This window comes from Sminthopsis crassicaudata, chromosome 2 (assembly GCF_048593235.1).
Source record: "Sminthopsis crassicaudata isolate SCR6 chromosome 2, ASM4859323v1, whole genome shotgun sequence".
Classification (NCBI taxonomy): domain Eukaryota; kingdom Metazoa; phylum Chordata; class Mammalia; order Dasyuromorphia; family Dasyuridae; genus Sminthopsis; species Sminthopsis crassicaudata.
In genome coordinates this window covers 497,748,749-497,765,737 of record NC_133618.1, presented here as the reverse complement: position 1 = coordinate 497,765,737, position 16,989 = coordinate 497,748,749, and the positions used below count along the sequence as shown (strand labels likewise).

Sequence of the window (16,989 nt, the reverse complement as noted above, 5' to 3'; positions counted from 1 at the left end):
AAAGGAAAGATAGTAATTGAGGAGAGTAAGAAAGGGCTATAGAAGGGCTTTGAGGGAAGTCAGAGACACTTACCAGGAAAGGTATGAATGAATAAGTGGGCAGAGGACATCGGGGTTAAATAGAACTGTTTCCTCAGTGAGGGAAAACATCTTCTCCATGGGCTCTGTGGTTCCCTCCTTAGCAAATGGACAATGCTGTCTACACCTTTGAGACACTCCTACATCAGGAGCTAGGAAAGGGACCCACCAAAGAGGAGCTGTGCAAGTCCATCCAGCGCATCCTGGAGCGGGTGCTGAAGGTAAGATGGGGCTCCCACTCAGGTCCTGGTAGAAGACCCTCCCCTGTACCTTTGCCTTGGCCCTAACCAGTGCTCTTGTTTCTGGCAGAAATATGACTATGATAGCAGTACAGTACGGAAGAAATTCTTCCGGGAAGCCTTGTTGCAGATCACCATCCCATTCCTGCTGAAGAAACTGGCCCCTACCTGCAAGTCGGTGAGACCCTGAGCCAGGGAACCTGGGTGGGGATGTGGGTGGTAGGGCATGAATTGGGGGAGAGACTAATCTCTTAGGAATTCAAGCTAAAAAAGTGCCTTACCAATCATCTTGTTCAATTTCATTTTAAAGATAAGTTAAATGGACTCAGAGTGTGGAGGTCACTTATCCAAGGTCAGATAGGCATTAAGTACTAGAGTTATCAGTCATAAACTCTCTTTTCCCAATTCCCCAAAATGGCATTGAATTTGTTAATGTAAGAAATTTTATAAACATGGAATCTTAGATTATTTGCTGTGACAGCATCTTAGAATGTTAGTGGGAAGGGACCTTGAAGATGGTCTAGTCCAGTGCCATTATTTTATAGATGAAAAAATTGAGACTTGCACAAATAAAGTCACTTTTCCCAAAATCACGGAACAAATTGGTTATAAACGAAGGACCAGGACCTACGCGTCCTGCTTCCCAGTCCAGGGTTTTTTCCACAGAGCCATGCTGCCCCAGACTTGTTTCCTCTTTGCCAACTCAGAGACAGGTTCTGCCCAATAGAACCCCAGAGCAGAGTGTTCTTGGAAGTACTGAGGGCGTCTCTGTCGTGCTGCCCCAAAGTAGGGGCCCTTGGCTCTGCTGAGCTGAGCCACCACGCTGGCCCTGTGCAGACTTGACCTCACTTCTTTTTCAGTATTTAATGATGCTCTTTTATCACCATCACTTCCCAATAACTCTCTCCGCTCCTACCCCTCGTCCTGCCTCCCCTCCTCCCCTTATCATGGAACCCTTCCCTTATAGCAAAAGTACATTCAAGTAAAGCTAATCAACACGGTGGCCACTTAAGAAAATGCTTGCCTCAGTCTGTCCACTTAAACCACCCCTTCATCTGCCAAGAGGTGAGGAGACAGTCATCATTGTCAGGCCTCTGAAGTCACAGCTGATAACAGCATCCATCTGAGCACCTTTGTGTCTTTCAGTGTAGATTTCCTTTATATTGTTTTTATTGTATAAATTGTGCATAAATTTTCTCTTGAGGTTAGCTTTCTTCACTGCATATTGATTCACCCAAGCCTTCCCAGGTTCCTCAGAATTCTTATTCTCTAAGGGGCAACAAAATTCCATCATGTTCATCTCCAACAATCTGGACTCTCTCCTTTCCATCCCTCTAGGAGCTCCCAAGGTTCCAGGAATTGATCTTTGAAGATTTTGCCAGGTTTATCCTGGTGGAGAACACATACGAAGAGGTCGTGCTACAGACGGTCATGAAGGATATCATGCAGGGTAAGGGCCCCTACCAGCCAGGGACGATCCGCTGGGGGGCTTTCAATGGATTGGCCAATGTCATTTGTGTTCTCTGTCTGTTTTTCTCTCTCATTCTCTTTCTATCTCTTTGTCTCTCTCTCTTTCCCTCTCTCTCTCTCTTTCTTTGTCTCTCAGTCTCTCTGTCTCTCAGTCTTTCTGTCTCTCTATTGCTCTTTGTCACTGTCTCTCTTTTTTTTTCTGTCTCTCGCTGTTTCTCTCCTTTGTTTCTCTCTATCTCTGTCTCTCTCATATACACACACAATTGGGTACTTGGCAGTTTGGCCTTGGGCACTACCAGGCACTGGTTAGAATATCCTCAGAGCAGAGGTCTGTTGGACAGAGACTGAGGGAATGACTTCCAAGCCATCTGAGGGCATAAGTTGACCACCAGGGATGGGTGTGCTTGAGATCCAGTGATGTCCTGGGGAATGAAGTCAGGGAGGCAGAAGGTTGTAGCAGGAAGAGGTCTGTACTAGCACGTAGACACCCGAGCCACACTGAGCAATCAACTTCAGCCCTTCTCTGCCATTTCCTGTGGCATGGACTGCTTCATGATGTCATTTTCACTATTGCCTCTTACTGCTAAATCTTAAGATCCTTTTTGTGGTTGTAAGTGTCCCACCTTCCATCTTGGAAGGCAGTGAGGTGGTGCAAGAAGGGCAGTGGGCCTGAATCAAGAAGTTCTCCTCCTGCCTCCTGCACAGGCTAGCTGGGTGACCCTGCCCAAGTCCCTTAACTGCTGTCTGCCTTTCTTTCCTCATCTGTAAAATCAAAATAATAACAGCGCCTCCTTCACAGGGTGTCCTGAAGATAAAAAATATAAAGTGGCTTGCAAAATGTAAAGCCATGTATAAATGTTAACTATTATTTTTATAGAAAACTTTCCAGGATTTGTCAAAATAAGTGATTACTACCCACTTCTGATGATTCATCTGGACACAAATGATATTCTCTCCCCCCCTTTTCTGTCTGTCACTGTCACACACACACACACACACACACACACACACACACACACACACACACACACCTTGCCAATGATTATGAAGTCTTAGGCAAGAAACTGGCAAATGTAGAAATCCTGATAGTGCTTTCATCATGTCTACACTTTTGAAGGCCAGGGATTTATTCAAAAGATGCAGGAATATGACAGGCTTCGAACTAAGGATGATACATGGCTAACTAGGGCTTCCCAGGTTTTTTTGCCTGGTCTCTGGCAAAGTTAACCCCTGAGCTTTTGAGACATCTAAAAAATCACAGGAGACAATAAACCCATGAACTCAAATGTCCATATACGAATACATACCATTTGGACAATAAGCCAGCAAATGAGAGTCCCTAATGCAGAGAGATACTTCACTCCATAGGTATCACTGACACTTGGGGATGAGACCAGTGACTGGAGTACTTTATGTGAAAGCAACCAGATCAGTAAAGGATGTTTTGGAGATATTGCAGGAGAAATACTTGTGAACGTCCATGGTAGATGTGGGTGTGATGTCATGTATGAGGAGAGCATTTGAGTGAATAAATCAACAAGCATTTATCAAATATCTTAATCAGTGCCAGGCGCCGTGCTGAGTGCAGGGTTACAAAAAAAGACGGAAATCCGTCTCTCCCAGGCCCCGCAGCCTGTAATCGGGGAGACTCCATGCAGGACAAGACTTCAGTTAGACGCGAGGTAATCTCAGAGCCGAGGCTTAAGCGGATGAGAAGGGCCTGCACGTAAGTTTTATCTGAGTCCTGAAGAAAGCCAAGGTAAAAGAGAGGCAGAGATGAGGACACCAAGCCCTCCAGACATGGAGATGTGCTGTGGAGTGCCCTGTGGGAGGAGCAGCAAATAAGGTGAAGCGAGCTCTGAACACAGTGTAGCATTTAACATATAGACTTTCCTGAAATGGAAACTTATATTTTGAATCCTCTCGTGTTTTGGATGGGCAGCTCCAGCGAGCAGGAGCCCGACTGTGCTGTGCTCTCTTTAGAGCAGCTCTGTGGTTCTGTGGGAAGTTCTTGGGAGATTTGGCTAAAGGGAGTGGGGATGTTTGGCCCAGGGGAGACGGGTTAGCTCTCCCTCCAGAGAAGGGCCCTTCCCTTAAAAGGGGTTATCCCGTGGAAGGAAGACCGGAGTCTGACTTGGAAAGGAAGAAGCAGGAGCCGTGGGGGCGGGCTTCAGAGGCCTGAGGCTGCCAGGCGCTTGCCAGCTTTCACAGAGGGGCTGCTTCCAGAGGCGGTGGGTCCCCGTTACGGGAGGGCGGGCTGCTCGCTGGGCGGGTCAGGAGTGCGGCCCTCCCGGCCGCAGTTCTTCCTCACCTGGTCCTTACAACATCTCGTCATTGGAATATTGTTAGGAATATTAATGTAATTCCGATGAGGAGAGGGAGAATAGAGTGGAAGTGGAATCACCTGGTTAGTGCAGAGGTGAGAAGGAGTGCTGAGAGAGCCCCTCTAAGTGGCCATGGCCTGGGATTTACTTCTGTGTCCTTCGCCCACGCCCTCGAGTGTCTGTTACTGTGCAGTGGGAGGTCACGGAACGATGGTTGGGTGCTAACCCTCCGTGTTATTGTTGCAGCTGTGAAGGAGGCAGCCGTGCAGCGGAAACACAATCTCTACAGAGACAGCATGGTGATGCACAACAGCGACCCCAACCTCCACCTGCTGGCCGAGGGCGTCCCCATTGACTGGGGGGAGGAGTACAGCGGCGGCGGCCCCGCGGACACCGACTTGTCTGCGGAGAAGAGGCGGCGGGCGAAGCAGGTGGTGTCTGTGATCCACGATGAGGAGGCCGGGCTGCCCTACGAGCCGTGTCCGGAGGGGCTGTCCCCGGGCGCGCCTCCCCACCCCGCCTCCCCAGACAGCGTCACGGAGCTGCGGGGCCTGCTGGTGAAGGAGCTGCAGGTGGACAGCCCTCAGCCCCCTGCCGAGCCCCTCACCAACGGCACGTCCCCTAGAGAGAGCCCCCAGCCCCCGGAGCCCGAGAGCGAGAGGAAGCCCAGCCAACCAGCATCTCCTCTCAACAACTCCCACCATGAGCCAGCGCCGACCATCCCCGGCGGGGAGGCCGTCTCTCCTGCTAGTCCCCCCCGCCGCCCCCGCCCCGAGGAAGCGGCGGACGGCGATCACCCCAAGCCTAGTGACCAGGAGACTGGGGAAGAGGTATCTGGCCAAGGCGGTCACCCCTATGTCCAAACCACCACAGAGGACAGCACAGGTGTGCAGACTGAGTTTTAGGCCCGAGTCTCTCCTCCCCACCCCGCGGATTCTGGATTCTGGTCAGGTGCGCGCAGGATGTGAAGCCCTAGCTCCCCCCGCCCCGGCTCCACCCCCACCCTCGCCCCGCAGTGGGCGCCCCACACTGCTCATCCCTTGGAATCTGACCGACTATGGCACAGAAGCAAGCCCGGCGGGACGGGGTAGGGGGCTGTACTCAGTGGCTGTTGTAGCATGTCTTGTTCAAGAATAGGGTGCAGGGGAAAGGGGAAGACGGGAGCCGCACTGCTGAGTAGCCTGGTCAGTGCAGACGCCAGCACTCACTGAGCCCCAGTTCTTTTCAGACTCCCCAGAGGTTCACCCCTTCCCTCCGCCTTCACATGAACATATATGCTTCTATATCCAAGCACACACGTGAGAGGGCCTGTTCCAGTCAGTCACTTCGTCAGGTTAGGAGCAAGTGAAGCACAAGCCTGGCTCGCCTCTCGGCCCCTGCATCCCTTTTTCTGTTCAAGATTGAAAGGAAGGGAGGCAGAAGACAGTGTCTGACCACAGCCAGACTTACTGTCAGGTTTTCCCTTGTCAGCCGGGGCAGGGGAAGGGCTGTCAGGGAGACCGGTGCCCCAAATTTTCCTGGCAGTGATCAGATGAGGCTCTGCCCCTCCTCACCCCGCGTGATGTCTCATGCTATCTGTCCCATCCTAAAGATTGCAGTTAAGCTGCCTTATCTTCTGGCCCGTTCTTTCAGACTGTAAAAAGCTTCCTTCCTTTCTCCTACTTCCTTTCTCTCCCAAAGGAGTAGGAGAGAATCAAGAAAAAGAAGCCAGAGTGTTGTAGAATCCACTGCTCTAGCACCAAGTGGTTCCTGACAATGGAGGAGGAAGGGCTGCTGATATAGCTTCCTTGAGCCCCCGGCTCCCCTCTCGGCCCCTCCTCCAGCCTGGAGTGTTTTCCCTCAGCACATGAAGCCGCTGATTTTTAACTTTCCAGCTGGAGGGACTGGCCATGCATGATGTCCTCAGTGTCCACTGCACTCGTAGGCCAGCAAGCTACTTTTCTTCCAAAGAGAGGTGCGAAGACAGCCATGGCCACTGCTGTGTGATCCGAACCCGCTCCCCTCCTGCCTCGTTGGGACGGGGACTGCCGGGAGGTTTTGATCTGTCAGAGAGTGAGCCCTGCTAACACACACACACACACACACACACACACACACACACACGTAGGCAAGGGTGGACAGGCTCTGCATAGGTATATGTGTAGGGGGTAAAGATGGACAGGGTAAGGATTTTCTAGTTCTGGGGTTTAGAGTTTTGTTGAATCCAGTCTGAGGTGGGAAGGAGAAATGTTATTCTCTTGGTCCATTTTAATGGATCAGGAGGAAACTTTAGGCCTAGGATTGAGCGAGAGAGATTATCCAGTGTGGGAATTCTAAAGAAAAGAGCGCTTTGGATGTCTCATCCCAAGGGGAATGTCAGCTGTCTTTGAAGTTGGGGCTGGAGGGTTAACATGACTTGGGAGGTTGAAAGCGGGAGGGTTTAAGTATTAGATGGGAGAAAGGGATACGAGGGGTGAGCTGGGAGAAGTTAATTTGTGTGCATAGGAAGGAAGGAGGCGTGCAAGGTCGTGAGCAGGAATAGAGCCAGAAGGGAGTGCAGTGTTTGACCTGGGCATCCCAAGGCCACCTGGAGCTCAGAAAAGGACCTGGGTTGAGTTCTGGGAGTAGCTCTCCTGGAGGAATGGCAAAGTGGTGAAGGCTGTGCGGGGGTAGGGGGGTGTACCTCATCTGGAGCGGGAAGAATTCTGGCTACCTGTATTAGGGAAGTAGAGGCAGGATTCCATGAGGCAGTGAGGAAACAGTGCAGAATCACTTGCCACGTCTGCTTCCCTTGGTTACCATCCTCACCCCATTTTTGAAAGCAGGTTTTGTTTTACATGTGATCAATTCTTTGTGGCTGTCTCTACATTTCTTTCCCTTTCTCCACTCATTCTCACTTCTTATAGGGAAGAGACCATAGTCTTTCACCTTTAAAAAAAAAAAAAAAAAAAAAAATTGGCCCCGATCAATTGCTCTTTTAAAAGAGAGGAAGACTCTTCCGTTGGACTTGGGCAGGGAGATCTTCTGTGTTTCACCCGCCCCACCCCCAGCTAATCTGAAAAATGGTCCATGCCTTCCCAATGCCCGGCCCTCCCTCATCCACACACACACAAATGGACTTTGGGGGAGCTGTAGGTTCTCTGACCACTTCAGGGACCTACTGAATGCTCATGGGCGGAGCGTCCTAAGCTCCATGCTTGGGTCTCAAGCATGTGACTCAGGATCTCGTTATCAGCTTTGGCCTGGCCCACATACAGTGCACTCTCAGGTGACCTTAGTCACCACGTCCGCTCAGGCCGACTCTGCCTGGCTTTTTTATACACCATTGTGTGTTAGCTTTTGGCTCTGCAGTTGACTTCCATTTTTATCTGACCCTTATTCCTGAAGAGTTACTCTGAATTTGGGAAGGGTGAGATCATGGCAAGTCCTTTGTGAACGGTGCTAGAATTCATCTGTACTCGCAGACAGCCCCTGACCAGTGACCAGCGATTTGATCATATTTCCCTTCTAATAGAGAAGAAAATCAGGGGAGGAAAAGACTGGCTTCTTCAGGATGTGGCTTGGAAGCAGGCCAGAGAAGGAAATTCTCCTCCTCCCCCCTTAGTCCCTCCCTTCCCTCCCCCAGACCCATCACATCCTGTGTTAGAGCAACCGGCTTCCTGAGGCTGGGGGCAAGTAAAGGGCTGGTTCACATTTCCATCCTGGGCAAGAGTCTTGGGAACATGGGAAGAAGCCAGAGGATCCCTTTAAGGCAGCGCAAAGCCATGTGGCCTAGTGCGTGCTGACTGTGGGGTCCTGGAATCTACTCTCTGGACAGCTGATCCTTCTGAGCACACTATGAATCTAACCGATTCTTCTACAGACACATTCCGTTTTTAAAAATGCCTTGTAAACTTTGTTTTCCTTTTTCTATCTGGGGGTCCATCCTGAACCATTCAGGACTCCCTGAAAGTGCCTTCCCTTGGGTTATTTCCAATCTGCCTCTTCAAGATATTATATTGAAAATATTATACAAAATGTTTATGCTTGTACTAATAAATAAATGCTTTATTTAAAGCCAGCTCCATTGTCTGCTGCTTCAGAGGAGGGAAAGAGGGATGAGACATACTAAGATCAGTACAAGTCTTTGTGGGAAGGGCCAGGTGGGGAAGACGGCCATACTTTGTTCTAAGTCTTAGATCTGACCTGGTGAGAACAGAACCTGGAACTATATAGGAGTGGGTGTGTAGGGGGTGGGGGAGAGGGAGAGAATCTTTGGTGAACAAGCATGAATGGAGACTGCACCTCCGGAGAGAGCTTAAAAGCCCTAACCTTGCTTCAGGGAGAGTGCCAGCTGCCTTTTCTAAGGGAGCAATGTATGTCAACCAAGAATGAAGTGTTTCCCTTGGGAAGAGGCTGTCTACTTATATATTTTTTTAAAGTTTTTGATGTTTTCTACATGCCCACTATCCTTCCTTCCCTCTATTAGAGAGCTATCTCATATATTTTCTTAAAGAGAGGGAGAGAGAAAAGAAAAAAATAGGAAAAAACGAAACAAAAAACAAGTGATGTACCAAAAAAGCGCAATGTGTAACGTGCAGCCCTCCCCACTCCATGAAGGTCTTAGAGGACGCCTCTTCATTGGAGGCCATCTTATTTTCTAATTGTGCTAGTTATTTCCTTTGTTGTTGCCGTGTATGCTGTTTTCAGATGAGTAGGCTTCAGTGGAGGCCGGGGGCTGGCCTCCCTCCAGGATGCCAGGTAACACTGCAGTGTGGCAGCTGGGACTCCCCCTCCCCTCCCCTCCCCTCCTCCCAGTGCCCAGCCTCCGGCACTGCGGCTGTGGGCAGGCCTGATGGACACCTGGAGGCCAGGCCCTCACATCCTGAGAGCCTAGCACCCTCTGGTGGCCACAGGCCAGGCTTCCCATCCGGCTTCCTTCCCCTCCAAGGCCAAAAATGCAGAGAAAGAATGGATGATAATTCATATAAATGATCATGGTGGGGATGGGGAACAAGCCCAGCCTCCGGCCCTGCCCTCCTCCCTAAGCAAAATCTGTGCCCTTAGCTTCTGCTCTGGCTTCCCAGAGGTTAAGCCCCAGGGAGCCTCCAGCCAGCTCCTCCAGAGGCAGGAGAGGGCCCAGCTAGGACAGCATCCCCTCTTCCTTTTAGGCTAAGCCAACCCTCAGGACTCACATGTGACCAAGGAAGAGGGGAGTCAGTTTGGGTGTTGGGCCTGGCTCTGGCCCTGAGTGACCTTGGCCAGGTCACCTTTCTGAGCCGACTTCTCCATTTTCTCTCACACGTCTGTAAGCTTCCTTCTGCCTCTGGTCCTCTTTTCTTCTTTCCCCATCTTCTGTCTTGGATTTATTCTTGCTGTTAGCCATTTTCCTACAGGGAAAATAGTCTGGACTTGCCCCTGAAGTGTGACTTTCACAGCAGGGTGCACCAACACAAAGACAGCTCAGGCACTGAGGGTGGGAAGACGGGAATTTATTTGTTTTGAGACTGCTCACCCCCTGCTCATGCACTGCACTGGGGAGTAGAGGTACAAGGGACAGTATAGCCGCTCTACCTACGTGAGCAAAACAAAAGCATCACATGGGAAATGGATGGGGCTGGGTGTGCCTTACTGCCTCCCTCCAGTGCAGCCCCTGTTGGCCGCCTATGCTAGGTCTGCAATGTAGGTGTAGCCACTCCCTTGATGTACCCCAAATGCACAGAGCCGGATCTTCAGAGGAGCCTCACTTCTTCCAGGAGCAACCCTTTTCCCAAGCCTCATCTAGAGCAGGTTGGCCTTTCTGGGCTGAACCCTGCACCATATACTTTGGACAATGATTCAATCATCCCACACTGACCATCTCCCAAGGGGCCCACAGCCCGTCCACTTCAGCATCCACTGTCCATGCCTAGGAGAGCATCCTCCTGAAGCAGAGACGTTCAAGAGTCAGACATACAGATAACAGTGTCATTTCCTCATTTGGTCAGAGCCAACCAGAAGTCTGGCCGAGAGACCTTCCAAACGTTCCCTGGATCTTTGAAGCAAAGATGAAGGGCAGCCAAACAGACAAAGGATGTCATTTCTCTCCCTGGGCAAGACCAGCCAGGAGTCTTGCCTCCAAAGCTCCTCCAGCCCTCCCTTCCCCCAGTGACTTTTCTATGTTCTGCATAAGGCAGGACTTTTAAGACCCTGAGGAAAAGGGTTTGATAGTCAGTGGGAGTAAACCCCAAGTTTGTGATGGCATCATAGGTCAAAATCTTGACCTCCTAAATCTGTTATAATGTCCTGGGCTTCTGTGTTGCTACTAGAGGCAAGGGAACAGGTAAGCTAGCCCTGTCCTTCAGTCTCTGTGGGAACTGTTAAGGACTCTGCCCCGTTCTGAGGTGAGAATACCATAGTATCTCCTCTCCCAATATCTCTGACTCTTGTTTCTAGAAGCACCCTGTATAACCAGCCTCTTTGTGGGCCTGGTGATGAAGGAAGCGTGTATAAATTAGCAAATTATTTATCCCAGGAAGAAAAAGTGCTTGGCAATCAGAACCCATCCTCCCAGCTGGTGAGGAGGGAAGCTGTGAGGAAAGGGCCACATGCTATCTCTAACAGGGGGTTGGACGGAGGAGAAGCAAGGGCCCTAGTCTTATACCAGCAGCCTGGTATGAGTCAGGGAATAATGGTGAGCCGTTCTGGGGTCTAAGAACGGGTTACTCCCCAGCTTAGCCACTGCGGTAGATGCGCAGACACTGCACGATATTCTGGCGACACAGTGGGCAGGTTTGAAGGGGCTGGCAGCAGATTTGACAGCAGCAGACATGACCACAGTTGAGGAAAATCATTTGGGCCTAAAGTTTAGAGAAATGGATAGAATGAACATCCTCTTAAGCTAAAAGCCATCCCCAGAAACCCCAAGGCAAAAAGATAATTTCCCACAAGAACAAAGGCTTATTGCCAATAAAGCTCCACCCCCTTCCCACACCCCCTTCGTTAGCCAGCCCTTACCTCCCGTTCCAGGCACACCACACATTCCGAAGCCTGAACGTCCGGTTGTGCAGGGGGCGCTGTCGGGGTCACAGCCTCAGGGGGCTCTTCTACAGGGACAGGTTCTGAGGCCTCCAGGCCCTCATCTTCAACAGACTTCAGCAACTCTGCATTGCACCAGATAAGACACACTCAATGTTCACTGTCAGTTGTGCCAGGTGATTTACAATTCCCAAAGTGCTTTCAACTCTATGATCTCACTTAACCCAAACAAGTTTGTGAGGGGTAACAGGTAAAGGACAGAAAACAGCTCCAAGTTATAGGTCAGGAGACTGAAGTAACAAAAAATTAAATGAAGAGAGAATCAAGCTTTCTGATTCTCAGGCCAGTGATGTTTGCTCTAAGCCACTTTTCTGAGGATATAAGTTCTAAGCTGACTACCACTGTAATATGGGAGTAATGTGCAAGGAACCTAAAAGCTAGATTCTGGTCAAAGCTCTTTCAAAGAAGTTTCAGACCTGACTCATTCTACAATCAATTTTCCACTTTGTAAAATGGAGATGAAAATCACTATTTGTTCACCAAACCAAACAGCAGTCAGGCATCTGAAGAACAAGATCAGTAAGGCACTGCAAACTTGGGAAACATTAGTGTAATATGCTCATTTCCAGATTCCCCAGTTGTCGGTACCTGGCAATGTTTTCGCCACATCCAGCAGCGCCTGGGCCTTCCTGATCAGCACATGCTGCAGGCCAGTTTCAGAAATGCCCATCTGGACACAAAAAGACAGAGAATTTCAGGGTGAGACGGGATCTTGGAGATTAACTAGTCGGAGCTGGGTACGTGCCTGGGAGCTGGAAAGCTCCTCCTGGGGACCACAGCCCTGCAGAAGAATTGATGCCCCTTTGGGCAGAAGAGTCCTCTCTCTCTGGTCTAAGCCCTGACCCTAGAAAACACCATTGCTCCCAGTTCTGGCTTTCTGCAATGCTTTCCTCAAAACATGGAGAGGATATAGAGTGGAATCAAAAGGGCTAAGCCTCCAACATGCTAAAACAGGACCCCTGTGGGCTAAACCTAGCCACTGCATCATGACAGCAGTTCATGTGGCAATGCGGAAACATAAGGCTTTTAACGAAACTGGATCTTTGGAAAATCAGACTGTGTCCTGGAAAAGACCGAACACCAGAGATTCCTGATGATATATGAAGGTTGTATGTGTAAATAATTGGGAGAAAGAGGCCTGATCTGGGTCACTGAGAAAGGGAGTGGATGCAGATTTGCTTAGTTCTGGTAGAATTTAAGTAGCTTGTAATTTCAGAAGATAGCACAGAATCTACCAAACTAGATTAAAGTATATTCCATGGGCATGGGGAACCCAACACATCTTATTCAAATAAGCACACCTGCACAATATGCTTGTTTAATGACAGGCCTGGTTAAAAAATTTTGAACAAGATGAATAAGGACAGGGTTAGAATGATTACTCTGCCTCCCCCCATTCCCCAAATTATATAACATCCCATTCCCTACATTGGCCAAGTCATTGGGGCTCATGTGGCTCAGCATGTCTAGTGAGACTCGATGGTGAGCAAAGATGGGCAGATAATGTTCGGCTGAAAGCTCTATCAGCAAGGTTACCAGCTGCTGCTCCAAACCCTCTTCCTGGGGGAAGGCAAAAAAAGTCCAGTTAGATAAGTGATATCAAATGTAAAACATCATGCTGACTTAGAAAAGCACAAATTAACATTATCTATATTGTATTTTTATTTATTTTGTTAAACCTTTCCCTATCACACTTTGATCTGCTTCAAGCCACACTTGAAGCCTGTGGGCCTGTGTCTCTGAATTGGTTCACAAAGGAGCATTTATTTTGCAGTGGCTACCAAAAGAAAATGGGAGAGGCAAGGGAAGAAATTTTCATTTCATAACCAAGACCCCCAATCTCCTCTGACTCTTTGAGAACACACATAGGGCACATTTTGAGAACAAGAGGAAAAAAAAACTCCATTTCAAAATGCTTATACCACACAGCCATTTAGGATTCTGGAACCTAAAGCAGCAGACAGTGAGGTCTACACTTCCCACATAAAAGGGAACGAATTCCTCTATTATGATAAACATGATAAACACGGATTGACAGCCCCTCAAGGCCAAAGGGAAGGCAAACTAGCACATGTAGGCAAGGCTAGCACAAATTTGGCCTCTGGGAGAGAACACTAAAAACTACCACAAAGGCATCTGAGAAGGAACTTTTACTCCTCCCATCCAATTACTGCCAGAGCTTGCCAGGGAAGATCTGACAAGGTTGGCAAGTAGGACTTGGCTACAAAGAATCAACAGTAGGAAGCTAGTTCCACTTTAAAGAATGACAAATGTGGCAGTTTAAAAATAAAGAGAAACATGATCTTAGAACAAGAAATCTCCCCACTTGCAGGTATTGCTGGTTTTTACCTGCAGCTTTAGGGACAAGGGCTTCTGATTTAAAAGGCGTTGATACTGAATCAGCCAGTAATTTTCCTGAGTAGCTTCATTCTTGGCTTCCATCTCAAGCTGCCAAGAAAGAAGCAGGCTGTTAGTTCCAAATCAAGATGTTAACTGACCTTTTGACATAGAAGGAACACTAAGGAACTGTCATCGGATGTCTTCAAGGACTCATCTTTCCAGCTTGTAAGAAAAATATCTGCACTCATTCAAGATAGGGACCTGGGACAGCGTGAATAGAGAGGACTCTGGCAGTGGAGAGGCTACAGGAAGGTTCTACTTCGATTTACTGTGCTCAGTTCACTAGCTTGTCTGTAAGTAAAAAAGGAAGAGTTCTAAGGGTCATAAGGAGAGAACAACAGCATTTTGACCGAGATATCTGGCATAGGGATTACCAGGTTGGGCTTTTACAAAAAGGAGCCAGAGGGAAGAATCCACCTGATTTCTTTGAAAAGAAAGTGGCTCCTTTGTCCAGAGTAGTTTTCCTTGGAGGATCATCCTAAAATTACTCACCTCAAATTTCTGACCAAGTCAACATGCAAATCAGTCAAACTGTCAGTATGCAGTCATCTCTGGAGGGAGGATTTTTTGGTAAGAAAATGTGGTTAAAATGAACGTGAAGGCACAAAATATTAGAAAAAAAGCAGAAGCTCTTTGAGGATTGAATAAATTGTGGTCCATGAATGTTATTTCAATCAAAGATATTATAAATGTGAGAAATTCAGGAAAACTTGGGAAGCTTTACATGACCTGGTAAAGAGCAAATTAAGCAGAAACGAGACAATAAACAATGACAATAACAAGGAAAATAAATCCTACACAAAAACTCAATTTTGATAAATCCAATGAATGTCTGGCCCAGGAAGTCAGAAGACTACAGATACTGAATATGGCCTATGTGGACATAGTCAGCTGTGTTGGTCAGTTTTGCATGAGTATTTTTCTTTGTTATAAGAGAGGGTTTGGCAAGGAAAAGAGGAAGGGTAGACAGAGAAATGACTGTAATTAAAGAACAAAAAACAAAGATGTTAATAAAAGTTAAAAGTGAAGTGAATGCTAAGGGCAATCTTGATCTGTGTACTTATTCTACAGTGCTTCTGACCTGGCCTGGGCACTGTCCTAAAGGATGAACTCAGGCCCATGTGCATGGGAGCAGTGCTAGTGGTGTGGACGGCAGGCCCACGGAGGCAGTCAAACGAAGGGAGAGACTCACCAAGATGCCTTGGAGCTCCTCTTCTCGCTGGCTTTTCTCTTTGAGAAGCTGCTGCAGCAGGGAGCTGAGGGCCTGGCGTTGCTCTGAGATAATTTCCTACAAAGTACAAATAGACTCCTTTTCCACACTGCAAGAAAATGCTCCAGCTCAGACTGATAGCCACTCATATATAGGGAGTTGGAGGGTGTTGTCAGAAGCCAAAATGACAGACATTTCTTCAGAGATTACAAGGAGTGCTGACAGGAACACCAGACACAGCCATGTCTCCTGAGTTGTGACCCCATTCACCTGTCCCTTCTCCCAGTAGCCCCTGGTCTACCCCAAGATCTAACTGGGGTCCAGGTCCTGACAAGGAGTCCTGTGGCCTTTTGCAGCCCATCCACCCCTACTTTCAGCTGCTCCCACTTTCTCTGAGTGCCACAGCTGGGCACAGCAGCCTCAGCAATGGGCTTAAGTAAAAATGACAACCTGCAGAAAAGCCAGCATTACCAGGCAATGTGGTTTGACTGTAGAGCAAGACTGTAAGTAGAGGCAAATAGGAGGCGAACCTGTTATAACTGTCTCATGGCTCACATATTTCTTATACCTAGAAGTGAACTCTTGGAAAATGGCTAAAAAAGGACCCTGGAACGAGCACACTTCAGGCTGCAATGGAAACATCTGGAACATCAATTGCTTCTATCACTCTTCCCCTTCAAGGAGAGAGAGCTATAAAATGTTAGAGCTGGAAGAGACCTTAAAGATAATCTAGTCCAAGCCCCTCCTTTGCCAGATGAGGAAACTGAAGTTCCAAGCTAGGAAATGGTCTGTGTCAGTATGGCCTAGACCCAGGGTTCCTGACTCCTACTCTGATGTGCTTTCCATTGGGCCAGCAAGGATTTTCTGACGACTGCCAAAGGGGCCAAGCACAAGATTCAGAGAGGTAGTTTGGATTCATGGTTACTCCAGACACTTCCCAGGAGGCCATGCTGAAGAGAGAGACATAAAGGTCAGCATTCAAAGGGACAAAAAGATGGAACAGGTGAAAAGATTAGCTGTCTGGTCACAGTTTAAGGAAGTCCAGATCCAAGGGCATGAGGGCACTTGAGGGCTCTCCTGTCAGAGGATAGCTGATGGGATAAAGTGCACCTTAGAAGGGACACAGGGGTCACATCCCTTGAAACTGGCCTGAGCTTTTCCTGCTCCCTCTCCTCCAGCGTATCCCCCCCAACGTAAAAAGTTCTCCCCTCACATGACAGGATGGCAACAAAGTAAGCAAAAGCTGTAGGCCCAGAAGCATGAGTTAAACACATGGAGGGCTCCATTTTAAAACAGAAGAAACACAAGATGACCATGACACTGACTTACATTTCTATAGCATCTGAAGATTCACAGAAGTGTCCCCTGGGAAGGGGCTTTGAGATGGAAACTCACCCAACTCCTGCCCTTCCAGAAACATGCTGTCCACCCCACCTCTGCCTGATCAGGGGTCAGAACAACCAAGGGTGGTGTGTTCCTGCCTTCCTGGCATCACCAAATCTCCCTACACTTGAGTCTGACTCATGGTTTGGGCCATTACAGCATAATAGAAGGGGCCTTGGAACATCAAGTCTTAGCACATAGAACACAGAAGGCTAGAATTGAAGGGACCCTAGAACACAAAATCTCAGAACAGAATATTAGAGCTGAAAAGGATTTTGGAAATTGTCTGGTCCAACCCTCTCCCTTTACAGAGATGGAAGACAAGGCCTCCACCAGAAAGAATAAGGAACTTGGCCAAAAGCATCCAGTGACACTGGGGCAGATCTGGGATTGGTCCCCAGGGTTCCTCACTGACATTCAATGGCCTTTCTCCCACAGAACTTCCTAGCTCACACATGAACTGTTTTGGAGGCTGCAGAAAGCCAAATGTGAAACGCACGGGGTTGAAAGATCCCCAAGCAAGACCCATTGCAGGTGGAAGGGATGGAGCCAGAGCAAAGAACCCTACATACCTGCAGTGACTCTGTGTCCAGGGTTTTCCTCTTTAACTCCAGCTGTGTCAACTGCAATAACTCAGTTTCTATTAACTTAATCTAAACAGAAGATGAGACAGTGTTTTTAACTTACATTTACCAAGGATTGATTTACTCTGCTGTAGAAAACAGCCCTAAATGATGCTCCAAGTCCGCCTTTCTGGGAGAGGCTGGAGTTTCAGGATGATGGAAATTCTGCTAAGTTCTTTTAATTACCTCATAACCAAGTATTCCCTTTGTTGTTCAGCAAAGATGCC

General features: G+C 48.4%; 2 protein-coding genes across 9 annotated transcripts in view; one reads left to right on the top strand and one right to left on the bottom strand.

The window, feature by feature from the left end:
* NIBAN2 (niban apoptosis regulator 2) overlaps positions 1–7,053 on the top strand; it is a 99,452-nt gene extending 92,399 nt beyond the window's left edge. The window contains exons 11-14 of the mRNA XM_074293690.1: positions 183–299; positions 388–495; positions 1,656–1,767; positions 4,358–7,053. Coding sequence (XP_074149791.1) covers positions 183–299; positions 388–495; positions 1,656–1,767; positions 4,358–5,016 — 996 coding nt within the window. The 3' untranslated portion in view covers positions 5,017–7,053. The remainder of the gene's footprint in view (positions 1–182; positions 300–387; positions 496–1,655; positions 1,768–4,357) is intronic.
* A 2,494-nt stretch (positions 7,054–9,547) lies between these two features.
* The window catches only part of LRSAM1 (leucine rich repeat and sterile alpha motif containing 1), a 38,870-nt gene continuing 31,428 nt past the window's right edge, over positions 9,548–16,989 (bottom strand). For 7 of the 8 annotated variants that reach the window (XM_074293683.1, XM_074293685.1, XM_074293687.1 and 4 more), the window contains 7 exons: positions 16,712–16,792; positions 14,739–14,834; positions 13,496–13,594; positions 12,575–12,706; positions 11,735–11,816; positions 11,066–11,211; positions 9,548–10,908 (listed from right to left, as the gene is read on the bottom strand). In XM_074293683.1, the coding sequence (XP_074149784.1) occupies positions 10,783–10,908; positions 11,066–11,211; positions 11,735–11,816; positions 12,575–12,706; positions 13,496–13,594; positions 14,739–14,834; positions 16,712–16,792 (762 nt within the window). In that variant the 3' untranslated portion in view covers positions 9,548–10,782. Of the gene's footprint in view, positions 10,909–11,065; positions 11,212–11,734; positions 11,817–12,574; positions 12,707–13,495; positions 13,595–13,699; positions 13,838–14,738; positions 14,835–16,711; positions 16,793–16,989 lie in introns of those variants that run through there. The other variant, XM_074293688.1, reaches the window with a different exon arrangement.